The sequence below is a fragment of the Protopterus annectens genome, chromosome 2.part1 (genome assembly GCF_019279795.1).
Source record: "Protopterus annectens isolate FY-2018-M chromosome 2.part1, PAN1.0, whole genome shotgun sequence".
Taxonomy (NCBI): Eukaryota; Metazoa; Chordata; order Ceratodontiformes; family Protopteridae; genus Protopterus; species Protopterus annectens.
In genome coordinates this window covers 361,940,665-361,964,985 of record NC_056729.1, presented here as the reverse complement: position 1 = coordinate 361,964,985, position 24,321 = coordinate 361,940,665, and the positions used below count along the sequence as shown (strand labels likewise).

The 24,321-nt window shown below is 40.9% G+C and overlaps 1 protein-coding gene across 1 annotated transcript in view; it reads right to left on the bottom strand.

The window, feature by feature from the left end:
- Positions 1-24,321, bottom strand: part of PROM1 (prominin 1) — a 1,709,767-nt gene that overhangs the window by 984,078 nt on the left and 701,368 nt on the right. Inside the window, 2 exon segments of the mRNA XM_044062202.1 lie at positions 6,466-6,483; positions 19,898-20,115. Of these exon segments, the coding sequence (XP_043918137.1) occupies positions 6,466-6,483; positions 19,898-20,115 (236 nt within the window).

The window sequence follows — 24,321 nt, the reverse complement described above, 5'->3', positions numbered from 1 at the left end:
CTCCTGTGTTTCATGTAAGAAATGTATTAACTCCTCTAGGTCAACTGCCCTTGACTTTAGTGGTCTGTACACTCCGTTTGTTATATGTTCCAGGGTTGTCTTTCTGTCACAGTTACACAGTCTATAGTATTGCTGTTATCACTGAACATGTAATAATCACAAGTCTCATAACTATCTTTAATCCCTATCATAACACCTCCACCTGATTTTTGTTAGAATATCTGTTACAGTAAAAACATTTATACCCTGACAGAACTGGTTTCCAGTCATTGTTCTTTTACCACGTTTCACAAACTATAACATCATCAATCTTGAGGGAACGTAGCAAATTTTCTAATAAAAAAACGTTATTATTAATGTTCCTAGCATTAACAACCATCACAGATGCATCAAATGTTGCTATCTGTGAAAAGTTACATTTTTGACCTGGCAAAAATCCTGGCTAGTGTTTGTCAAATATTGCAAAATATCTGCTGCAAAAATTCTCTTCCCTGATCTAGACAAATGCACACCATCCAGTCTGAACAGGTGTGCCCAAAAGAAGGCTTGGATGCTCTACACATTTCTTTTTTTTTAAAACAGGACATTTTTTCCATGTAGGTGTTTATCCAAAAAATCTTTTCATTTACAGTGACCAGACTATCCTTTCTATAGGTGATTTGTGAAAAATATGTCCTAACACCAGTACAAGCTATAATATCCAGGAGGGCTGTCAGTTCCCGACTAACAGTCAGAGAATCTTTGTTGGTGACATCATTTGTTCCAACATGAATAAAAACAGATCCATACTTTCTTACATTAGGGCATTCCAAGGCTCGTTTCACATCTTCTATTTTTGCTCCTGGCAAGCATAACACTACACTACTCGATGTTCATTATCATCTCTGCAAATATATGCATCAGTTCCTCAAATAACTGAATCTCCAATTACAAGATTATCTTTGCTGACCACCTTTAATTCCCATGCTCCTTCCAGGAAGGTTCGAGTAAAAGCTAACTACACCCCATGGCCCTCTAAAGATTCTAGATCCCTTATGCTCCAAAGAGACGAGGCATGGACGAAATCCAAGCTACCACCCCTCCTCCAAAAATACAGACAACTCGGAAATCTAACCAAAAAACAAATCAACCTAGATAAAAAGTCCTTCTTTAACTCTGATCCAATAAACAGCAAATCAAAACCTCAGAAATTCTGGTCAGCCATTAACAATATTCTCTTTCCTGGCCACCCCTCTACTCCTTCTCCCTACCCTAATACATCTGACCAAGAAACAGCTACACTACTAAATACTCACTTTATCAATACTGTACAGAGACTCTTATCTAGCAGCAACACTACTCCTCCACCTACCCCTCTCAACTTACTTGACAACAATTCTTTCTCCCTTCAACCTGTCTCCACATCATTCATCCTAGCTCTTCTAAAGCTAAAACCTTGCTCCCCCACACCTGACAACTTACCTCCTGTTTTCCTAAAATTAGCAGCTGACTCAATAGCATTCCCAATATCTATTATCATTAACAGATCTATCCAGGAATCCACCCTGCCTACCCTGTGGAAATCTTTCTATACCATTCCCTTACACAAAGGTGGAAATTCCACAGACCCATCCAATTACCGGCCTATCGCCATCTTATCCCCCCTCTCTAAAATTCTTGAAAAGTGCATTCATACTCAACTTCTCAAACACCTACTCCAACCCAACATGGTTGCCGTCCCAGACACAGCACAACTACTGCCCTCCTAACATTCACTCACGTCACTGCTGAGGCCCTCGACAACAATAAACTCATTTCTTGCCTGCTCTTAGACCTATCTAAAGCCTTTGACACAGTCTCCCACCCACTACTTTTATCCAAACTCACCAACCTTAACTTATCACCCTCCGCCATTTCCTGGTTTTCTAGCGACTTGTCTGGCAGACCGCAATCTGTTAGATGGCTCTCCTCAACTTCTCCTTCCTACCTGTTCCAACAGTGGTTCCTCAGGGCACCATCCTAGGACCCCTCCTGTTCAATGTTTTCACCAATGACCTTCACACTTCATGTAAGCTATCCTCCCTTATACAATACGCTGGTGATTCTACCCTCATCTCTATCTCTGACAACATCTCTGAAATTCATTCCCTTACTCAGCAATCCTTTCTATCTACTGAACAGTGGCCAACAGATAACCTATTAATCCTCAATGCCAAAAAGACGAAACTCCTATTATTCCTCCCCCGCTCACTCTCCCACCTTAAAACATCCTTCTCAATTAGTTCCTCAAACAATACTCATTAAACCTGATGCTCATTCTAAACTTCTTGGAGTCATTATCGATGATGAACTTAAATTTAACCTACATCACCTACACTGTATAAAAAAGACCAACCAGAAATTAGGCTTACTCTATCGAAATAAAAGATACCCAACTCCAAATGCCAGGCTCACCCTAGCCCAAGCTTTTCTCCTCCCATTATTCCTTTATGCTGCCCCAGTGTTTACTAACATTCAAACCACAGCTTTACATAAACTCCAGCAAACCTACCATAAGATTGCAAGATTCATCACAAACTCTCCATACAAAACACACCGCTGCACAGCCCTTACATCCCTTAACTGGCTTGAATTCCTTCACTTACTGTTGTTTTCACAACTTGAAATGGTTCACTTTATTCACTACAAGCCTGCATCTTGTCCTGCTCTTTCAACATTCATCTCTTCCTACAAACCTGCTCGTACCCTCCGCATCTCCAACTTACAACTACTTCAATCCTTCCAACCAAAGAAATCTGTAGGCAAACTCTTATATAAATGCTCTATAGCCCAAGCTTGGAACAAACTTCCTACAGACATATGCTCCACTATTCACCCAGCCCACTTTAAAGAAAAGCTCAAACTCCATCTACTTGGCTCCAAAATTTGTTTCTGCATAACCCCAACCTAACCCCTCCCTCTCCTATCTTAGCTCTCCCACCGCAATTACCTTGAACCTCATATCTTTATTGCTTATTACACCTCTACTATATGTACTGTTAACCTCCCCTCTACTACATCTAAGTACACCTTACCTTCTTTTCCCTACTCACATATACACGTCTGAACATCAGAAATTCCTCTACTCCTAAATACCTCCCTAAACGTTTAGGCACCTTAAAATAGCTCTAGTGTTACTAACTGTATATATGCAAATAACTCCATCTTATTTTTTTTTTATTTCCCCTCCTCTATATCTTACACCCTACCAGATAAGATAACTGTGTGCTACCATATATGCCTTCAGTATGGTAATGTCTGTATAACTCAATTACTTGAATTTTTCATTACTACATTTTTTTTTTTTTATCAACGATGTATAACACAATAGCTGATTGTATTTTGTTACTGTATTTCTTGGAGCTTTTCTCCTCGGGTCTCAACTGAAAATGGGCCAAAAGCCTAGCTGGATTAACCCGTTTAACAAATGTCAATAAATAAAAATAAATAAATAAATTACTACAGCACTCAACCTTCCTCATTACCTAGAGGAAAACAGTTTTGGTACTTACTTTCCTCACTTGCTTAGAGAAAAACAGCTCTTGTACTCACTTTCCTCACTTATCGAGAGGAAAACAGTTTTTTATTCAGGCATGTCCAAGGGTCAGCTCCCAGTGTTCTCTCCTGTCTATCTGATGAATCTGGGCATCTTGGGGAAATGTAGAAATTGCCTCATGTACACAGACAACCCTCTCGTTCTACCACCAACACTACAACCTGTGAGAAATGCACTTAAGTAGCCAAACTGGAGGTAAAGCTCTCTCCAACCAAGACTGAGCTTGACAGTCAAGAGGATAGGGTAAACACTTGCACCACACCAAACTGATCACAGTCTCACTAAATCTTCCCCACTAAAATCCACACATAAAAACAAACACATTCGCGGAGGCTCTCAATAATAATCTGCTCAAGCAACAGAGACCTCCAAAGCAGAAAGCAAGCAACCTCCACCCCCCCAACACAACCCAAATGACACACAGCCTGCAGGCTCAGTGTGCCACTCAACCACAGCCAATAAGGCAAAACAACGTATCCAACACACTAGTCATAGGTGACTCTACAGTCAGGCACACTGATGTCCCACTCACCAGGCTAAACAAGGAGAAGGTTACTGCCAGCTGCCTTTCGGGTGCCAGGATCCGCAACATAACCCATGCACTCAGGTCACTCCACAACAAGTACAAATATGACTCTGTCAATGTCCATGTTGGTGTGAATGACCTGAGACGTACCTCCCTGGACTACATGAAAAGAGACATGGAAGAGCTCTCCGATCTTGTAGTCCAGGCAGGTATGACCCTTGCCCTCAGTAGTATTCTGCCATCACCCAGAATGATACTGCAGTACAATTGACTTCAACAATTGGCTAAGCTTCTGGTGTCATTCTAAAGGGATCCAGTATCTGTCAGCCTGGGATGACATGGTCAACAGACCATGATGCTTTGCCAGAGGTGGCCTGCACGTCACCCCTGGGATTCCAGATACTGGCAAAGGTTCTTGCTGCCCCTACAGTGTCTTTTTTAGGCAAGGTTCAAATGACAAATTCACCACCATAACAGGAACAGGCAAGCAAAAACCGAGGGTGATGCTACTCAATGCTAGAAGTCTAAATCTCAAAATGCACTCACTCGAGACACTCCTTAAAATGGAGAACATCGATATCTGTGCAGTGACCGAGACCTGGTTCATGGCTCCAGAGAGCACCCTGCACTACCAGGCTATAACTCATACCACACTTTTCGGCCATGTAACCTGGACCGGAACACCAAAGGCAGAGGTGTGTCCATATTCATTAAGGATATCCACACCTCCAGGCTAGTTGCTCAGCATAATGCATCCGAGGTTATCCAAGTGTAACTAACTCTGGGCAAAACTGCAATCCAAATTGTAGCTTGCTACAGATCCCCCACCATGCCCCAGGATTCCCACTCCTCTTTTCTTGATATACTGGAAAATATTAGGGTTCAACCAAATACCCTAATAATGGGCGATTTCAACTACCCCACCATTAACTGTGAAAACTACTCATGTACCAACTCCTTCGCTCAACGCTTTCTGGAATTCATAAACTCCAATGCCCTGGATCAACTTATCCACACCCCCACCAGGGGCAACAATATCCTAGGATCTAGTCATTACCATCATGAGTGACCGGTGTTCCACACCTGATGTCAATGCCTCATTGGTCCAATCCGACCATAAGCTAATCACCCTAGATATCCACATCCTGACCCCACCTCCCCATTAAGGAAACCATGGTAAAAGATTTCTCCAAAGCCAACTTCATGCTTCTTAAGACAGAAGTGGTGAACTTCATGACACCCATGCAGATGGACAATACAATTACGACTATTGAATCCTACACAATTGCTCTTTCTATGCACTTACACAAGTGCATGGATCGTGTTATCCCAAACAGAACCAAGACGCTACCCTACATAACAGGAAGCCAATCTGGTGGTCCCCTGCCATAAACAAACTGTACAACAGAAGGAAAAAACTGTTGCAAAAGAGAGTAAAATCCCATGAGTGCAGAAGTTCCCTGGTCAGCCTCAGTAAGATGCTGTGATCCCTCATAAAATCCTCCAAAGCTAGCTACGAAAACAAAATCGCCACAGATTCTAAAGACAACCACAAAGCATTCTATAGCTATGTCAAGAACCTCAATGGCAACACTCAGATCTGCTCTCAGTTACAGCACAATGGCACTAAATATACAGACCCAACTGATATTGCCAACATCCTGGCAGATAGGTTCAGTGCTAACTTTACCCCCCTCTCACCCCCTAAAGGGCCCATCTCTATACCGGAAGAATGCAAAGTTCCTGTAATCACGGCTGCACAGGTAAAAAAAAAAAACACTCTCCAAAGCCAAGAACACAGCACCCATTGGACCAGACATCCCAGGCTGCGTTCTACATGAACTACAGAAAGAACTGGCACCCCACCTAAGTACCATGTTCAATCCCAGCCTCACCTCAGGCTTTGTGCCCACTAAATGGTGCACAGCAACAGTTATCCCACTCCACAAAGGGGGAGCCACCACGGATCCCGGGAACTACCGTCCCATTAGCCTGACAACCTGGTCTGCAAGGTCATGGAATGTATCATCATGGAACTTAAACAAAGACATTGGTAATCTCCTATTTCTGGACCCCACCCAGTTTGGGTTTGTAAAAGGCAGATCATGTCTCCTAAACCTCATAGACCTCTTTGAAGCAGTCACCAAAGCCTTAGACAAGGGTAAGGTGGTTCACACAGCCTATCTAGATCTTGCCAAGGCTTTCGACACCATCCACCACTCTGGAATTATACATAAACTCACTAAACTAGTTATAAATCAATATGTCACAAGATGGGTTGCCAACTGGCTCACTGACAGAGCCCACACTGTAAACATAGCAGACTCCAAATTCGACTTCAAACCAGTGACAAGTGGAGTACTACAGGGTTCAGTCCTGGGACCTCTCCTGTCTGGTATCTACTTCTCTGAAGTACAGGCTAACACAGAAGGTCTTTGGCTAACAAAGTTCGCAGATGACTGCAAACTAGGAGCCATAGTCAAGTCCCCAAATGATGTGAACATCCTACAAAAGGGCCTCACTGAGACAGATGCCTGGTGTTAAAGCCATGGCCTCAAGCTCAATGCCAAAAAGTGCATTGTCATCCCCTTCGGCAAAAACTCTGTACCCATGAACTACAACATAGGCGGTAGTATACTTAACACTGAAAGTGTGATAAGAGACCTTGGGACACAGGTGGACAGTAGTCTCTCCTTTGATAATCACATCGCCACAGTAGTCAGGAAATCCTTCTAAGTGACACACCTCATCATAAAAGGTTTCTCATCCAGAAAAAAAAGAGGTCATTGTTCCCCTCTACTCATCACTCATTAGACCCATTATAGAGTATAACACCCCTTTTGGTATGTACCCCACAAGACATCTACAACAACTGGAAAGGCCACAGAAATACCTCACAAAGAAGATTACCGGCCTCAAACAGATGCCCTACGCAGACCGTCTCAAAAAACTCCAGCTTTACTCCATTGCATATCACCTACTCAGAGGTGATCTCTGCTTAATATACAAAGTTATGTCAAACCTAGAGCTGTTGGACATGCACCACTTAAAGAAATCCCAATCCCTCCAAGTTACACACTCTAGGGACTGAAACCTTATCACCACAATAAACAGAATATGCCGGAGGGATAGATTCCTGTCCCAGAGACTTCACATACTCTGGAATAAACTACCTATCTATATCAAACAAAGCCCCTCATTAGCAATCAAGAAAAATCTTGATGATCGGATGGGAAATAGGAAATTCACCCCGGGGATCACTTCTGTGGCTCTGCTCGACAGTGGTACAGGAAAATAATTTTATTGGTTGGCTAGGCTTAAGTAGGCCCTTGGGCTGATAGCCTAGTACCTACCTATGAACCTATATCATAAGCTACAAAAAAATCTATCAAATGAAAACACAAAGTAGTGTATGCTTTGATTCTGGAATCTTTTAATTTTCAGTTCTGAAACCTTTGCACATTCATTGTGAGGTATACATGGAAGACATACTTTTATAAGCCTAGTAACGGCTCCTTGATTCCAATACTGTGTTTTTAGTCACCTCTGCAGTCCACAGTGACCAATATTAGTATTTCCATGATATATGGGTGAAGGTAGTCAATGTTTAGCATTTTAGTCTACCCATGCAGTAGCAATGAGATAGCTGTGGGATATCTGGGTTTGCATATGACCTGCATTAACAAGTGCTTGCTTTTGGCTACAGTGTTGCAATTCTTACTGCCTGCATTGAATGTTTTATCCTGTCTAGCTAGGAAGGGTCTCAAACTGTTTCAATGAGGCCTTAACATCATTATCCTTAAGTTAGTAATCATTGTACTCTACTGTTATTGTATACCTGTTTTGCTGGGATTTTGTTACATCTGGTTCTTTTTATGCAAATTAAAGCCTTGTGTTTATTTTACTTTGTTTTAAACCTCATCCTGGTCATCTTCACCCACCCCCCCGAGCCTAACCTTTTTCCATTTCGTCTTTACTCTTTTGAAAAAACAGTGACCTCTTACATTCAGCATCCCTTCCCCCCAAAACTGAAAGTGCTCTCCAGGACATCCTTCCAGTGGGTCGTGCTGCTACGGCTTTTATTATAACACTGACAGGACACTACTTTACAAGTGAAATTAGGTGCCTCTTTCATGGTGAACATGCTCCTAAACTTTTACATTTATAAGCTACTTTGTACTTTACAAGTATTGACAAAATAGCTGAATATAGCGTCCTAGTGCTCACTAAGCCAAGGGCAACAGCTGCATATAACCCTTTTGTAGCCCCCTCATTCTTTCAGACTAACAAACTTCTCTCCAGTGACTCCCTTCAGTACTTCTTGTAGCTTGGTGACCCTGTTCCTCAGAAGTGTATTTGGACACAGGGCTTATAATTCCCTAACAAAAGGATACTTTTGACCCTCTCTTACTACCAGGCTTTTCCTTTGGAAATTCACAGACTAGTGCATGAAATTCTTATTTGACTTTCAAAAGCTAGTGCAAGTCCTTTCTTTAATTCGTCTTTATTGTAAAGCCATCCTATACTATTTGCCCTCTATTCCTGAAGTACAGTTGTGTACTTTTGTCATAAATGTAGATGTTAGAGTGTATTCACTGTTGCAGTCATTACATGTGGGTTATCTGCTTGCAGTAGCCCTCATTCGGCCTGATTAACAAAATCTTGGGTCCTGTGTCGGTTGCTGTCCCTTCTTCCATGACGTCAAAGGTATAAAACATGCAGCCGATGCAATTACATCAGTTTTTCTTGCCCCAGATGTCAGGTGCCCCATTAATGGGAAGCAACTAAATCTATAAATACAAGGATATACCTCCAACAAAAAAGCAAATACACCAAAAAGCTTTTGGAGCACAGTAAGTGAGAGTAGAGGTATAGCCAAAAGAAGAAAGGGGCTGGAAGGAGGGTAACCAGGACTACAACAGTGAATACACTCGAACATCTACATTTATGGTAAGTGTTCTTCATGTTTCACTGTTGCAGCCATTACATTTGGGTAGACTCCCAAAGCTAAGGCTGGGAGGAGGAATTAAAATAGAATTAGGACCAGCTATAAGGCCCTGCAAGACTGCAATGGCAAAACCAGCTCTGGATTTAGAGAAAATTGGCAAATGATAATGCTTGGTGAAAGTATGTACAGAACTCCAGGTAGCAGCTTCTAGGATGTCCCTAGTAGGGACGCTCCTGAGAAAGGCTGTAGAGCAGGGGTGTCCAACCTTTTGGCTTGCTGGGGCCGCATTGAGTGAACAGAAATTGTCTTGGGGCCGCATTTAAAATATATTGCGTAGTTAACTCTTTCGCTGCCGCAGGTGACCAAAGTCAACCTCCTGGCTGTACTGTAGGTGCATTAAAACAATGAGTAAATGTAATAAATGTCTATTTGCCTTAAAATTCTAATTCTCATTCTAATTCTCTAATCTAACAGTTAACTCTAACATCTTAGTTTATATATATATATATATATATATATATATATATATATATATATATATATATATATATTTTTTTTTTTTTTTTTAAACAAATAAACAGATATTCGCTACAGCACTAGCATTCCTCACTGGGAAAACCACTTCAGCAGTCCAACTACATAAAATGGCAACATTAGCAGCCCTACAATACTATAATCCACAAAAATAAGCCAACAAATTTGCAATAAAGTAAAGAATTCACATTGCTAACTTAATAAAACAATTCTAAATAAGCTACAAGAGGGTTTCACCCAAACAAATGACTGGTGCCAGATACATGGCCTCAAGCTAAATGCTAAAAATGCATCATCATCCCCTTTGGGGAGAGTGATGTCCACACAAATTATCACATTAATAACAATGTTGTAAGCACACAATCAGTCGTGAGGTGCTTGAGCACCAAGGTTGATAGAAACCTGACTTTTGACCACCATGTCTCCGTTGTACGGAAAGCTTTTTACATGGCCCATCTCATTAGTAAGGGTATCTCATCCAGGGACAAGGTGGTCATAACATCCCTGTATTCTTCCTTTATAAGAGCCATTACTGAGTGCAAAGCCCCTTTTGGCATGTGCCTCAGCAATACGCCCTGCCACAAGAAAGACTACAACCATTTCTGACAAAAAAGTCAAAGGACTAAGTTTACGTAGTTATCCAAACAGACTAAAAAGCTTCTTGCTTTCCTCTGTCTCTCATTGGCCCCTATAAATTTCTGCACTGGCTTGCTTTCCAGGATAAGAAAGATCCTGCCTTAAGAGACTTCCTTCACCTCAGAAATACTGGTTATACTTAAAACACTCACTACAAAGACCACAGCCTTCACTGCAACATAAACAAGCCACTCTGTATGGACAGGTTCTTGACACAAAAACTTCAACTTCTGTAAAAAGCTCCTCTCCTTATCAAACAATGTAGTTCAGCAACACGGCAACTGGATGGATAAATGTACTCCTTGAGTAAGCAGCATAGCCTTCATCAAACCGGATGGAAAATCCACATACTAAACTTTCCTAGATGGATGGCTAAGATCTAATATTGGTTACTCAAGTCTACTTGCCCAAGAAGAGGGGCCTGTTTAACTAAGAATTCCATTTGCAAAAATATATTCAGTATACATATTAAATCTCTCTATCTTTCTCACACACACACAAGGAGCCCCTACTTCTAAAATAGGGGCAACCTCAGTAATCACATGACACACACTCACTGAATGAAATTGTCTGGAAGTAAAAATATCTGACTCATCCATCCAATTTCCCACCACCGAAAGGACCATCAATAAATTAGCAAACAACTGCTCAGCAAAAAGTAAATCAATAAGAAATCCATAAACTCTCTAAGATCATACTACATACTGGAGTAAACCTATATCTTCCCTCCAGTCTAAAGCCATTTGAGATTCAGACATTTTAATTTGTGCAGAAGCTATTCACAAACTGACAGTTTACTGAGCTGTCACATTAGCACTCTATGCTTATGTCCAATCCAATGAAGCATACCTGTCAATTCCAAAAGAATTAAAGTAGCTTAATAAGGTTATTTGCAAGGTTATATGGCAGTTTATATTGGAAATAAGCAAAGATATTAAAAAGGCTCTGTTTCTTGTAATTATGCTGAAAAGTCTTCCAAGGTAAATACAGCCTTCTGATTTATTATGGAACCAAACCTCTCAACCTTAGAGCAAGAAATCTGGAGAAAGAGAAAAATAAAAGTGGGGCACAGGCCCAAAAATAGTTAGGCATCAGAGACACCATTGAAACAACTGTAGCTGCAAACATTATACATCACTTATAATCTTTCTATCCCATCATTGTCAGTTAAGCATTATATGGCTCATTCAATCCTGTCTTCTTTTGCAACAAAGAAAACCATGCTTTGAAATGACAAATGCATTAAAAATAATAAATAAAACACATTGCATCCACATCCTGCAACTCCCTAGCTGCAAACAACCACAGAGCTTTCACTGAAACTAGGGCTGCTTATTTCCCAGGAATGATAGCTCTCCCTAATTAAGCCTAATGGGATACAATCTACCAGGATCTGGCCTACCTGAAATAAATTAAATTATGGCCTGCAAGTGCACTTTGTTTAATTAAACTATATTTCTAAGCCCATTTACTGTATTTCTTCAGTAACATCCCAATATCCATTTCCAGGTAATTTTACAAAACATTGGCAGTGGTAGACTTGGCATCCTTCAGATCCCTACAGGACCACACTCATACTGCTAGCATTGTCTATTAAATATAAATATCCATGCACTAAAATGGCAAGAAGCTATGTCTTAAAAATTCTACTTTTGGCATGCCTAGTACCCAAGTATCAGGTTTTGAAACAAAGAAACATTCTCCACAGTCCGTAAGTCTCCATCTTTAATAATCATCTACAGTTGCAGCCCTCCCAACACACAAACACACGCATGCACACTAAAACCCCCAACATTTCAGAGATGATATTGTGCCCACCTGATTTGCCAGTATTGATGATCCACCAAAGCTATACTTATTGTTGTCCAATCTGCCACTGCTTAGAACCCACCAATGACAAAACAGTACTGGGTGATTTTTTGTTTGTCAGAAAAAACAGTTCAACTTTATATGCTACAGTCCCACAAAGTCAAGCCAGTACTGAACCATTAACCCTAGACTGCTGTCTCATTCCTACTCCCTGGAACTGCATTACCTTGGAAGACTAATTTTATTTCCTAAGCAAAAGATACAAATTGGAAGATGAAGCAAAAATCCATACAGTTGAGAGGTATGATTTCATATTCAATACAACAGTCTCTGTCAGGAAAGCCACAATTTAATGAAAGTGTACTTTTAATGTAGGATATATTTGTGAGCTAACTTATTTGTGTTCAGTAGGTAGATTGATCATCATTAGCCTCTGTGCATGTGCCTCTCTGTATCTCTGTCATGCATACATATACACACACACACACTCTTCTTATACTTTCACATACACAAACATTCTGCTTTCATGTATGTACTCAGTCATTCACTCACTCCATACTTGCCTGTTAACACAGGTAAGTGCTGTCCCTTTCAAAGGCAGTGACGGCAAATCCATACACTATTCCCTCTTAAGCGAGCACACACACACTCACTGATTCTTTGGCATGAAATAACTGCGGGAACACACAGATCCTTCTTTGGCGCAAAAAAAATCAAAACTAGAATGGTGCTTTGGTGGATGCACACACCAAGAGAGTTATAGGTCACGGGCATGAAAAACACAAAACAAAAAAAAGTGTTTTGGGGCATGCATATATTGATGTTGCAGTTAGAGGTCAGGGGCTGCATGGAAGAGCTCTGAGGGCCGCAGGTTGGACACATCTACTGTAGAGGTAGATGCAGCCCTGGTGGAGTTAGGTCTGGTCCCCTGGGGGATAGGTTTTCCATAGTGCTTATAGCAGAAATGAATGCAGTGGCTTATCCATTTTGAAATGGTTTGTTTTGAAATAGCTTTTCCCTCTGTCCCTGCAGCAAATGCCACCAGCAGTTGTTCAGATTTCCTTTGAGGTTTAATCCTGTCCAAGTAGAATCTAAGCTGTCTGTGCACATCTAAAGAGTGCAGTATCCATTCCCCTTTGTTCTGTGGGTTAGGAAAGAAGGTAGGCAAATTAATGAACTGATTAAGAGCCACACTGGATACCACCTTGGGCATGAAGGAGGGATTGGTTCTGAGGGACACCCTGTCTGCATGAAAGATGATGAAAGGTTCCACTGCCATAAGGGCCTGTAATTCAGATACCCTTCTTGCAGAACTGATTGGTAAAAGGAAAGCTGTTTTCCAAGAAAGAAATTTTAAATCTGCAGTAGCAGCTGGCTCAAATGGAGGAAGAGTGAAAACCAGGAACCCTGTAATATGTCAGGTTTTCTGGGAGCAGGAGGCAAAGAATCAGGGGCCAAACCAGATTCTGAAAAGGCATCATTAACAATGTCTAGTACAGGAGGTATAGCTAAAGGCCTATGCCGAGGCAGGAGTAAGAAATCCCTAAGCCTCTTTTTTTGAATCAGAAAAATCCTGGCTTTCCCAGTGGAAATGCTCCCTTAGAGTATGAAGATCTCACCAAAAAAAAAATCCTCTGGAGGGGAAGCAGAGGAAATAGAGTCCTCTGTATCAGAATCCTCATAAGTAGATAAGGGCAAATCCAGATCATCAGAAGAATCAGAAAAATCAGAATCCTGTTCAGAAGATTCATAAACAACTTCAGTCCTAGGTCTCTTAGAAGGTGGAGGTTGGCTTCCCCTGATTAGAGTTATAAGATCTTCAGCCATTCTTATCATTTGTTTTTTAGGCATAGAGGCCTGAGCATGGGCCTGGGCATTGGTTTCTTAGGTATGGTTCGATATTTTGGCCTAAATAAAAAAGAAGGCGTCTGTTTAATATGCATGTCCGTAGGCCTGAATACACCCACAGAAGCCGGTGCCTGCACAGCGGCTCTGGACCCATCCAAGGTAGAGGCATCCACAAGTTCCACAGTTGAAGCATCTCGCAGCATACAGGACTCCAAATGGGTCTCAGAGGCTGTGCGTCTGAAGTAGTGGGTATCAGGGGCTGCAAAAGCCTCAATGAGTACCGGTGAACTGGCTTAGGAGAAGCGTCGTCGGCAGCTTTGGACCTCGGCGGCCTGTCTCTGTCTTTATCTTTGTGTTTTTTCGGAATCCCGGCAGTCGGATGGCTAACCAACGACATTTCTGGATAATTAAACTGAGAACTAAAATATTTAGAAGTGAAAATATACCGACAATGGATAGTGCGCTGATTAAATAAAGCACAAAACTGACAGCAAGGTACGTCATGATCAGGGCCTAGGCAAGGAATACAGTACGAATTAAAGTCTTTGTGAGGTATTTGCTTTCCACAAGTAATGCAATTATTAACTTTTATGGACAACGGTAAGGAGCACGAAAAAGTTTCCCATAGGGGTACGTAGCGTTAGTTGAAGACTTCGGTTCTGAAACTTGAAAATGAAAATTTCAGGAGTCGGACGACTGGCACTTGCAAATTGCTTCTGCTTTGGGCACCATATGGCAAGAAAGACTGATGTAATGGCGTCGGCTGCATGTTTTCTACCCCTGAAGAACTGACATCATGGAATAAGGGACAGCAACTGATGCAGGACCCAAGACTTTGTTAATCAGGCCGACTGAGGGCTACTGCAAGCAGATAACCCAAATGTAATGAGTGCAACAGTGAAACATGAAGAACATCTTACCTGCTTCGTGTCTACACTGATACTGATTGTTTTAAGGAACTCACCTTACCCGTTGCTCTCGGTGCATCCCCCTCTGTTTGTTCTTGCTACCGCTCAGCTCACTCCGCTCCCCTACCATGCCCCCATTTCCCACTCACCTCCACTACCCCTAGATTTGTACCTAACCTCTCCACCTATCTAACCTATACCAATCACTATCTAGCAAACCCCTCCCAGCCCACACATATTCCTCTCATTATCATGACACACACACACACACACACACACACAAGCCAATTACCATGCACGCAGTCTATCTCACCATCTTCTTTCTCCTAGCATCAACACACTACCTTACCTCCAACGAAACCATACTTAATGGTACACCTTAACTACCCCTTCAAAACATACTTGCTCTCACACATCTCCCACCCATCACTACAGTACATATTCCCAAGTATTCACCACCACATTATTCTCCCACCTCCCTCAGGAAGACTCCTCACAATCTCTACCAAATCACTTACTACAAATAGATACATAACCATTCTAACCAAACTCTTAAACCATATTAGCCGGAGACATACACCCCAACCCAGGGCCAAACCCTTGCACAAATACTCAATTTCATTTCTCTCACCCAACCGATTTTCCATCTCTAGACAAAAAAATAGCCTTCTACTACTTAGCTTAAATATCAGAAGCATAAAGTACACCTACTCCATGCTTTGATATCCACCCATTCCCACAATTTACTATCCTTAACTAAAAAATGGTTAAAACCCACAACACTAGACAGTGAGTTCCTCCCACTTGGGTACAACGTATTATGAAAAGATAAGACTATACAAAAAAGGGGCTGGGATAGCACTACTTTACAAAAAACAACCTAAAAATTTGTACGGTTAATCCTCCAATCCCTTCCTTCAGTACTTCTGAACTTCTCCTAGCCAAACTCAAACATAGAGACAAAAAATCAATCAATGTTATCACTGGCTATATACCACCAGGCAACAATATTTCCTCCCTTGAATCCCCTCATACCCTGGGGGTTAATCAAAATCTTCAAGAAGCCATCATCCTAGGTGGCTTTACTATTGACTAGAACACTTGCTCAACCACTAACCCCCACCAACCATATTAACCTCTATAGCCAAGTCATTCAATCTAGCACTTGGCTAGGAAATGCTAAAAATCAAAGAAAGTCGCCTGGATTGGATCTTGATAAATAAGACGAGTACTCCATACCAAGCAGGAGTCCTTCCCGACACCCTTTGTGACCACCAAACCACCTTTTTACTAAAATACAAAATCCATGCCAACTCTACCCCACTAATACAAACTACCTGGAACAAAAATAACTTTGACCCAACAAATTCAAGCTCGATCTAAAATACCATAATTGGAACATACTAAAAAAGTACCCCTAGAAGAAGCTGTAATCCAATCCAACAACACTTTCCTAAAAATCCTAAATGCCCATGCCCCACTTTGTACCACAAAATTCAAAATGAATACTGCCCCCTAGATCACCAAAGAGACTAAAAATAAGATTTATCAAAGGAATAGAGCTTGGCATCACTGAAGAGCCACAAAACCTACAGCAACTAGAGAACACTTCTAAAAATGAAACCAAAAAAACTATTCTCCAGGCTAAAAATAATTTCTTACATCTGCAAAACAGGCAGCAAAACAACCCCAAAATATTCTGGGCAGGAATAACCAAACTACTTCACCCCAGCAAATGCTCCACCCCATCGCCAACCTCCACAGGCGAAATCTCCGACATACCTGATTCATTCAACAAATACTTCACAAAAACCATCTCTAAACTAGTTCAACAACAACCCAACTACTACTACTACCAATATCCCCAAACCTGCAGTCAGTCCCCAAACTACCTTCCAATTCCAACCCATCTCTACCAATTATGTCAAACATTTACTATCCAAACTTAAGCCTACTACCCTAGCAGTGGATGGCATCCCAACAGAATACCTCCAGTTGGCTGGTAATGAACTTGCCTACCAATCTCTATTCTACTTAACAGATCTATATCAGAAAACACCATCTAACCTATCTGGAAAACCTCCTACACCATCCCTTTACATAAAGGTGGAACATCCACTGACCTCACCAACTATCGTCCTATTGCCATCCTGTCCTCACTAGCAAAAATTCTTGAAAAATGTAAACTTATGCCATACCTACTTAATAACCAGCTTCTCTCTCCCACCCAGCATGGATTCCACCCTTCCCACAATACAACCACAGCCGTTATTTCCTTTACAAACCTCATCAACCAAATCAGGCACTTAGGTAAACTAACATCCGCCATATTTTTGGACCTGTCAAAAGCCTTCGATATGGTCAACCATCCCATACTACTCCACTGCCTTACTAATCTTGGCCTTGGTGATCACACACTAGCTTGATTCCAAAACTATCTACATGGTAGACAACAAGCAGTTCGATGGGACAACAACCTATCCTCACTGCTGCCTATTTCCACAGGAGTCCCACAAGAGTCCATTCTGGGACCCCTTTTATTCTCCATCTTCATTAATGATCTCCACAGCATATGCCAAGTTGCAACTGTTATACTATATGCTGACAACTCAACATTAGTCTGCTCAGCCAACGACCAACACAAACTCCTCTCCATTATCCAAAAAGCCTTCCAAATTACAGAAACTTGGTTTCTTAACAAAAACCTATTACTTAATCCCAAAAAGACAAAACCTTTGCCATTTAAACCAAACAAATCCATCTCAATACCAAACACATTCAATACTGTGTCCAGAGATGGGACTATCATCTCTCCAGACACTCATACTAAACTGTTAGGAGTGACTACTGACAACAACCTCAAGTTTGATCTACATACAAATCAAACCATTAAAAACATCCACAAAAAACTGGGCAGTCTTTATAAAAACAAACCATTTGTAACCCAATCTGCTAGAATAACCATAGCTCAAACCTACCTCCTCTCCACACTATTCTACGCCGCTCCCATGTTCACCAACCTACCCAAAACTGAAATGGCCAAGCTTAACATCTGCTACAATCAAATTGCCAAATTTGCTACTGGTGCGTCCTACGGTGCCCACCACTGCCATTCTCTAAATCAACTTAACTGGCTTGAATTCCCTAATCTCCTCTCATTCCATCAGCTTTCTTTCACCCATAAACTTCTACTACTTCCTGAAAAAAATACAGTACTATCTAATCTACTTAAACTACAAACTAATACCAGACAACTTCACTCTAATGATAAAAGACTAATCGAGGTGACCAAAAGCAATAACACAGCAGGTGACTTCCTCTTCCCTAACTACATCTGTAAAATTTGGAACTCATTACCTTCTGCTATTACCTCAGCCAACTCAATGGTTACATTCAAAAAGCTACTAAAAGAACACTTAAAACTCGCATGGCTATGCCCTTGCTACCCACCAGATTGGTGCTCCCTTTCACTTCTTTCCCTTCAAGAAGACTCATGACTCCTCCTTATAGTGCCTCACCTGCAAACACTCACACCAACAGTCTGCAATTATACACATTCCAACTTTAAACCCAACCACATCTCACAAAACTAACCCGAACTTCCACCACCAAGCCCCTTTTACTTACATTTGCCTCAATCAATGTTATTCCTGGAAACCAATACATTCTAAGTACTACTCTAACTTTAAACTATGGAATTTTGTTAAAACTTGCGACTACCAATGAATTTTGTACTTTGTAACTTTAAAACTATGGAATCTTGTTAAATCATGTGTTTTCCCATGAATACTTGCTTGCTATGTAGAAATCTCATACTTGTTTGTTATTAATCTGTGGAGCTTTTCTCCCCAGGCCTCTGCTGAAAATGGACATGTATCCAGTCGGACTCTCCCGGTCAACAAATGTAAAATAAAAAAAGAAAACTAAAGTAGTCACGTAAGTTTCTAGCTAATATGTATACGTTCATCAATACTAAAATAGAAAGGTTTTATAGAACTACTATAATGAACAAAGTTTCAACAAAATATGAAGTAAAATAATAAGACGACGGAAGTAGTAGCAAGAAGGAATTTTACTGAAATTTAATTCATTCACTCAGAAAAACCCTGGATCCAGCTGACCTTTGGGTAGAAAATTTAGACTGTCCCAGCATTAAGAGCTCTAGTTAAGAATGATCTTACCATCACCTGTTGTGAGATCCCCGTTCTGAAACTGCTATGTCTTGCTGACCTTACAGACACTGCTAGTGTATTATAACCAAAGTCAGTACGGACAGGTCTTAGTACTGTAAAAAAAATTACTTCAGGCCCCTCTGTTCTGAAATTGTTTGAATGTTATCGACTCTTTAAAACAACAGGAATATACAGAAATTTCCTTTATAGCTGCCTTGACAAAGTAACTGGATAACCCGCCCCCATTTGGAGCATTTAAAACAATCCATCAAAATAAAGAGAATACAAATTTGAAAAACATGATAATAAAACGCAGACAAATTTACCTGAATAGACAGTGTGAATTACAAGTGGAAAACAGCCATAACAAAATGACTAAAATGGTGTTATTGCATCTGTACATTTCCAACTGCAAGTTGTAGTTTAACAGGCATAACTGCCTAATTTGTATAAAGGAAACTAGCCATCATTCAAAACAAACTCAAGTTCTATAGTTGCTAAATTCAATTAAAATTCTGTATTTCTCAGTCATACAAAACACAGCAAATCTTTGCAAAGTAACTGCAGGTTAGAGGAAGCTATCAAACAGACTTAACTTGGGTTCAAAAAGCAGGATGCAAACACTGACAGAACTGAAGAAATGTAACAGCAGCACTAGTATAGGTATATAGGTATCACACATTCAACCAAGTTTCCATAAAATGTTGGTGCAAGACAAATGAGGATCCTTACAGAAATAAAGGGACTGCTTGTGAAATTTCTGGCCAAGGTAAATCAACTCGTATGTCAAGATTTGCTAGTACATTGACCCATTTTATAGTTAGTTTAGAATATGGATTTTACAGAATGATAGCACAAATAAATTATTAGTAACTAAATAAAAAAGAAGAGAATATGGATTTGAAAACAGCACTAACATCCTAAATATAAACAGCAACTTACCCCAGTGAAATTTGCATCAGTGCTGAGTTGATCTAGTTTACGTCTGATACTATCACAAGCTTCTCGTGCTGTTGGAGCAGTACAGGCTGGGTCACTAAGTGTGTTGCTCAGGTTCCTTCGTACATCTGTCAGGTTGCCTTGAAGCTTACTTGTTCCTTCTTGCAAAACCTCCACAGAAATGTTCACGTTCTCTAAGGCTTCTTTAGTTTCTCTGATTGCTGGCAAGTTAAATTAAACAACTCAGTCTTGGTGACCAGCTTGACCAGATACAATAATAATATTTATGAGCTATTTTTTTTACAAATATCATATCAGTCAGATATAACCCATGTTATTATTACTGGAACTGTTACATTCTTATCCTGTTAGACACCATATTACATCAGCAAGGTCTTGAGTACCGCAAGATGCATGATGAGGAACAAGCAGTGCTTGGTGCTTACTCATCTGTCTACAGTTAATAGATCTAAAGTGTATGGCATGAAAATGCGACTGTGAGGCTGAAATGAAAGACAAATGCCCCCTTGGTTCACCTGCAAATCTGAGAACACACTTTGCATACAGCCTAAAGGAACTCAAGACAGAGACTGTGTTTGAGGTTCTTGTACACACAGAGTAGCCGGCTGAGAAGCACCTATGTTTAAGTTACAACATGTATTTGTTAACAGTATAATAATGAGCAAGTCTGTTAACTGAACAAAGTTCAGGATTAATTCACAGCAAAGGATTAGCTGTTCTTCAGCAATGGAAAAAAAAAATGATGAACTTACAAACTACTCCTTTGTGAATGAGAAGAACATTAGGAGGACAGAACAGGCTAGTCACCACTTCCAAGACACAGAAACAGTATCCAGAATCCTTACTTAATGTTACACGTTTTAAAATATTTTGGTTTACAGGATATGAACATCACATCAAAATGTGTCTGTGTATTATAAATGAAAGCCAGGAATCACTTACAACTAGGGTAGTACTGCATTAAAAACAGGACACAGTCATTTATTTACTCTCCTTACGATATAAACACTCATCAAATATCATTATACCATCACCTAAATGGCAACACAACAGAAGCTAAAGAGGAGAAAGAGCATTTACACCAATATAGAACACAATGGAAATGTGCTGAATTTCCAGGAAAATGTTAAATACCAGACTGATTGCATTATGGCTGAATTCACAGGTTGGTTCTAGGCTATCGGCTCTACGGCCTATACAAGCTTAGCCATAACAATTCCCTGGATATTTCTTCCCTAGACCCCTGTCTAGCAGGGCGACTGACATGATCCCCGGGGTGAATTACCTATCTCCCATCCAATTGTCAAGGTTCCTTCTGAAGAGGGCCAAGGAGGCGCTCTGCTTGACATATATGGGCAAGTCTGTTCTAGAGTATGGGGAGTCTTCTGGGTTAGGAACCTATCCCTCCAGCATGTTTTGTTCACTGTGATGACAAGGTTTAGATCCCTGGAGCGTGTGGCTCTGAAAGACTGAATTTCTTTAAGTGGAGCATGTCTTAACAGTTCAGGGTTTGACATGGCCTTGTATGTTAAGCAGAGATCGCCTCTGAGTAGACGATATGCCACAGAGTATATCTGGAGTTTTTTTAGACCGTCAGCATAGGGCATCTGCTTTAGGCCTGTGATTCTTTTAGTGAAGCATTTCTGCAGCCTTTCCAGCTGTTGCAGATGTCTTGTGAGGTACATACCAAACGGGGCGTTGTACTCTATATAATGGGTCTAATGAGGGATGAGTACAGTGGGACAATGACCTCCTTTATTCAGGATGAAAAGCCCATAGTGATGAGGTGTGCCACATAGAAGGATTTCCTGACTGTTGTGGCGGTGTGGTTATCAAAGGTGAGACCACTGTCCATCTGTGTCCCTAAGTCTCTCATCACACTTTCGGTGTTTAGTGTACTAACACCTATGTGGTAATTCATGGGTACATGTTTTTTCCCAAAGGGGATAACTATACATTTCTTGGCATTAAGATTGAGCCTATGGCTCTGGCACCAAGCATCTGTTTTTGTAAGGCCCTTTTGTAGAATATCCACTTCATTTGGGGATTTAATAATGGCTCCCATTTTGCAGTCATCTGCGAACTTTGTTAGCCAGAGTCCCTTAGTGTTGGCCTGTACTTCAGAGAAGTACATGCCAAACAAGAGCGGTCCCAGGACTGAACCCTGAGGTACTCCACTTGTCTGGAGCTGGATTTAGAGTCAGCTACTTTTACAGTCTGGGTTCTGTCAGTAAGCCAGATGGCAACGCATCAAGTGACGTAGGGATTTATGCCCAGCTTAGTAAGCTTATATATGATACCAGAGTAGGGGATGTTGTCGAATGCCTTGGCAAGGTCCAGATAGGCTGTGTGGACCAACTTACCCTCGTCCACAGCTATGGAGACTGATTCGAAGAAGTCAGTCAGGTTCAGGAGACTAGATCGGCCCTTCACGAATTCAAACTGGGTGGGGTCCAGTGTCTGTGGAGTGGGATAACTGTATACATTCCATAAAAAGGTAATTTAACCCATCACTGCTGTTAGGGCATTAGCATCTAAACTATCCATGATTTTGCTGCATAATTTTGCCCCATCCCTCAAAACATTTTTTTTTCTAGTAAATCACAGAGGAATACAGTCAGTTAATAATGGCAGGTACTATAGTTTCATATTTCTTCATTGCACGCATGCTGATGAAAAAAAACATTGTTCTATTAAATTTCAAGTGAATTAGAGTAATATTTAAAATTTGTCCCTGGTTTTGGTAGTGTCCCTACCCCACTATTATTTTTGGCTTTGTCCCTAATTCTTAAGCAAAAAAATTAAGACCTGTGTGTTGGAGAGGTAAATAAATGCAGCAGGTTATAGTATGGATTAATTTACATTCATAATTGCAGAAGAGTTCAGCTACTACTCCCCTTTCCCTGGAGTAACTATGCATGTGTGTGGCTAAGAAAGGTAGAACAGTTCAGAACTATGAGATGCCGACTCACAAAGGCTTACCTGCCTCTACAATAATGATCCAGGGAAGGAAATAATCAGAGTATCAGGCAATGACTGTCAGCAGGATGGTAGTGTAGAGAGTCTGGTGTCATACTCCAAGGAAGGTACAGGCAAGCAGGGGTCATTCACATAATGAACTAAGCAGCCACAGCGACTTACATTCTTTGCAGTGGTCCACTTACTAGTATGCCTGAGGCAAAGAAGATGCACTTCTCCAATGAGAGAATTCAGGAACAAAAATGGTCAATATCACTAGTATGGTGACATACAATGTCCTTGATACTCTCCTCCTCCTGAAACCTAAACATACAATCAGTAGAGACGACCAATATATGCAGGCCAGGAAAGTGAAAACAAACGATATGCTGGATAATATCTAGGTGGAAAGCTGCCAGAAAAGAAGCAGTGCACTGTAGTAAGAAAAGAAAAAATATATATTTATGGTGACTGGGTTAACATAACACTACACAATTAGTCCACGCATTGATCATCATTATTGCATAACATAAAATTAACTATCTGCTTAAAAACTGAATGTGCCATTCTTGAGTGCTTTTTTTGTCTTTTTGCCCATGCTGCTTTACAAATGTCAGCCCTCCAGCAATGAACCAGACCCCTCTTTATGTGATGAGGCTATCATTAGTTGCAAGAGACCATTATCCATGCAGGCATCAAAACTTTTGATGTATAGGGGCACTAAATCCCTCCTCTGTCAAGTTATGTGCATGTTCATAAATACAAGGGTATGCAACATACCTCCCAACCGTACCAAATTACTTTTTTTTTTTTTACAGAGTGTTGGGGTCCAAATAATGAGGTGCCACGATTCCCCAGTGGCAACCCTTCATTTCCAATTTGTTGTCTTTTTTTTCTTTTTTCGTGCTTTATGAGCTGACGTCATCACGTGAGATTACATCATCTCCTTCAGGGCTACCAGCCTGTCGGAATTCAGTGCAAGGAGCTCATATCGCATACGCATTTCCGTCTGGGGCTCAAGGGCTAGCCTGGCTGCTCAAATGCTTTGCGCGCAGCAACGGCACTCCAGGAACAAAGAGCAAAAATATAGTTACTTACTACTCCTTCAACTCACTCAAGTAGATCCGAGAGCTTATAAAGGCTCATTAGAACAGCCTGAAATGGAGAACAAGTCATTACTGGCTTTATTCAGGTTTTTTGTGCTAAGAGGTTGAGAGCTATGGTGAGAAGGGAGAACTGAATTCACTAAATGATAGCCATTTAAGTTTCAGTCTTCCTATCTTTCAGGAAACTGCTGATTTGGCATAGTGGTATGTTGCTCTGACTGTAGTGCACAGAGTACTGGGTTCAAGACTTGCCAGTGAAATGCATGGTGGTAACGCAACAATTTATTCTAGCAACTTTCCAAAATTATACAAGCAATGTTTAAAATGTGTCCCTGGATTTTG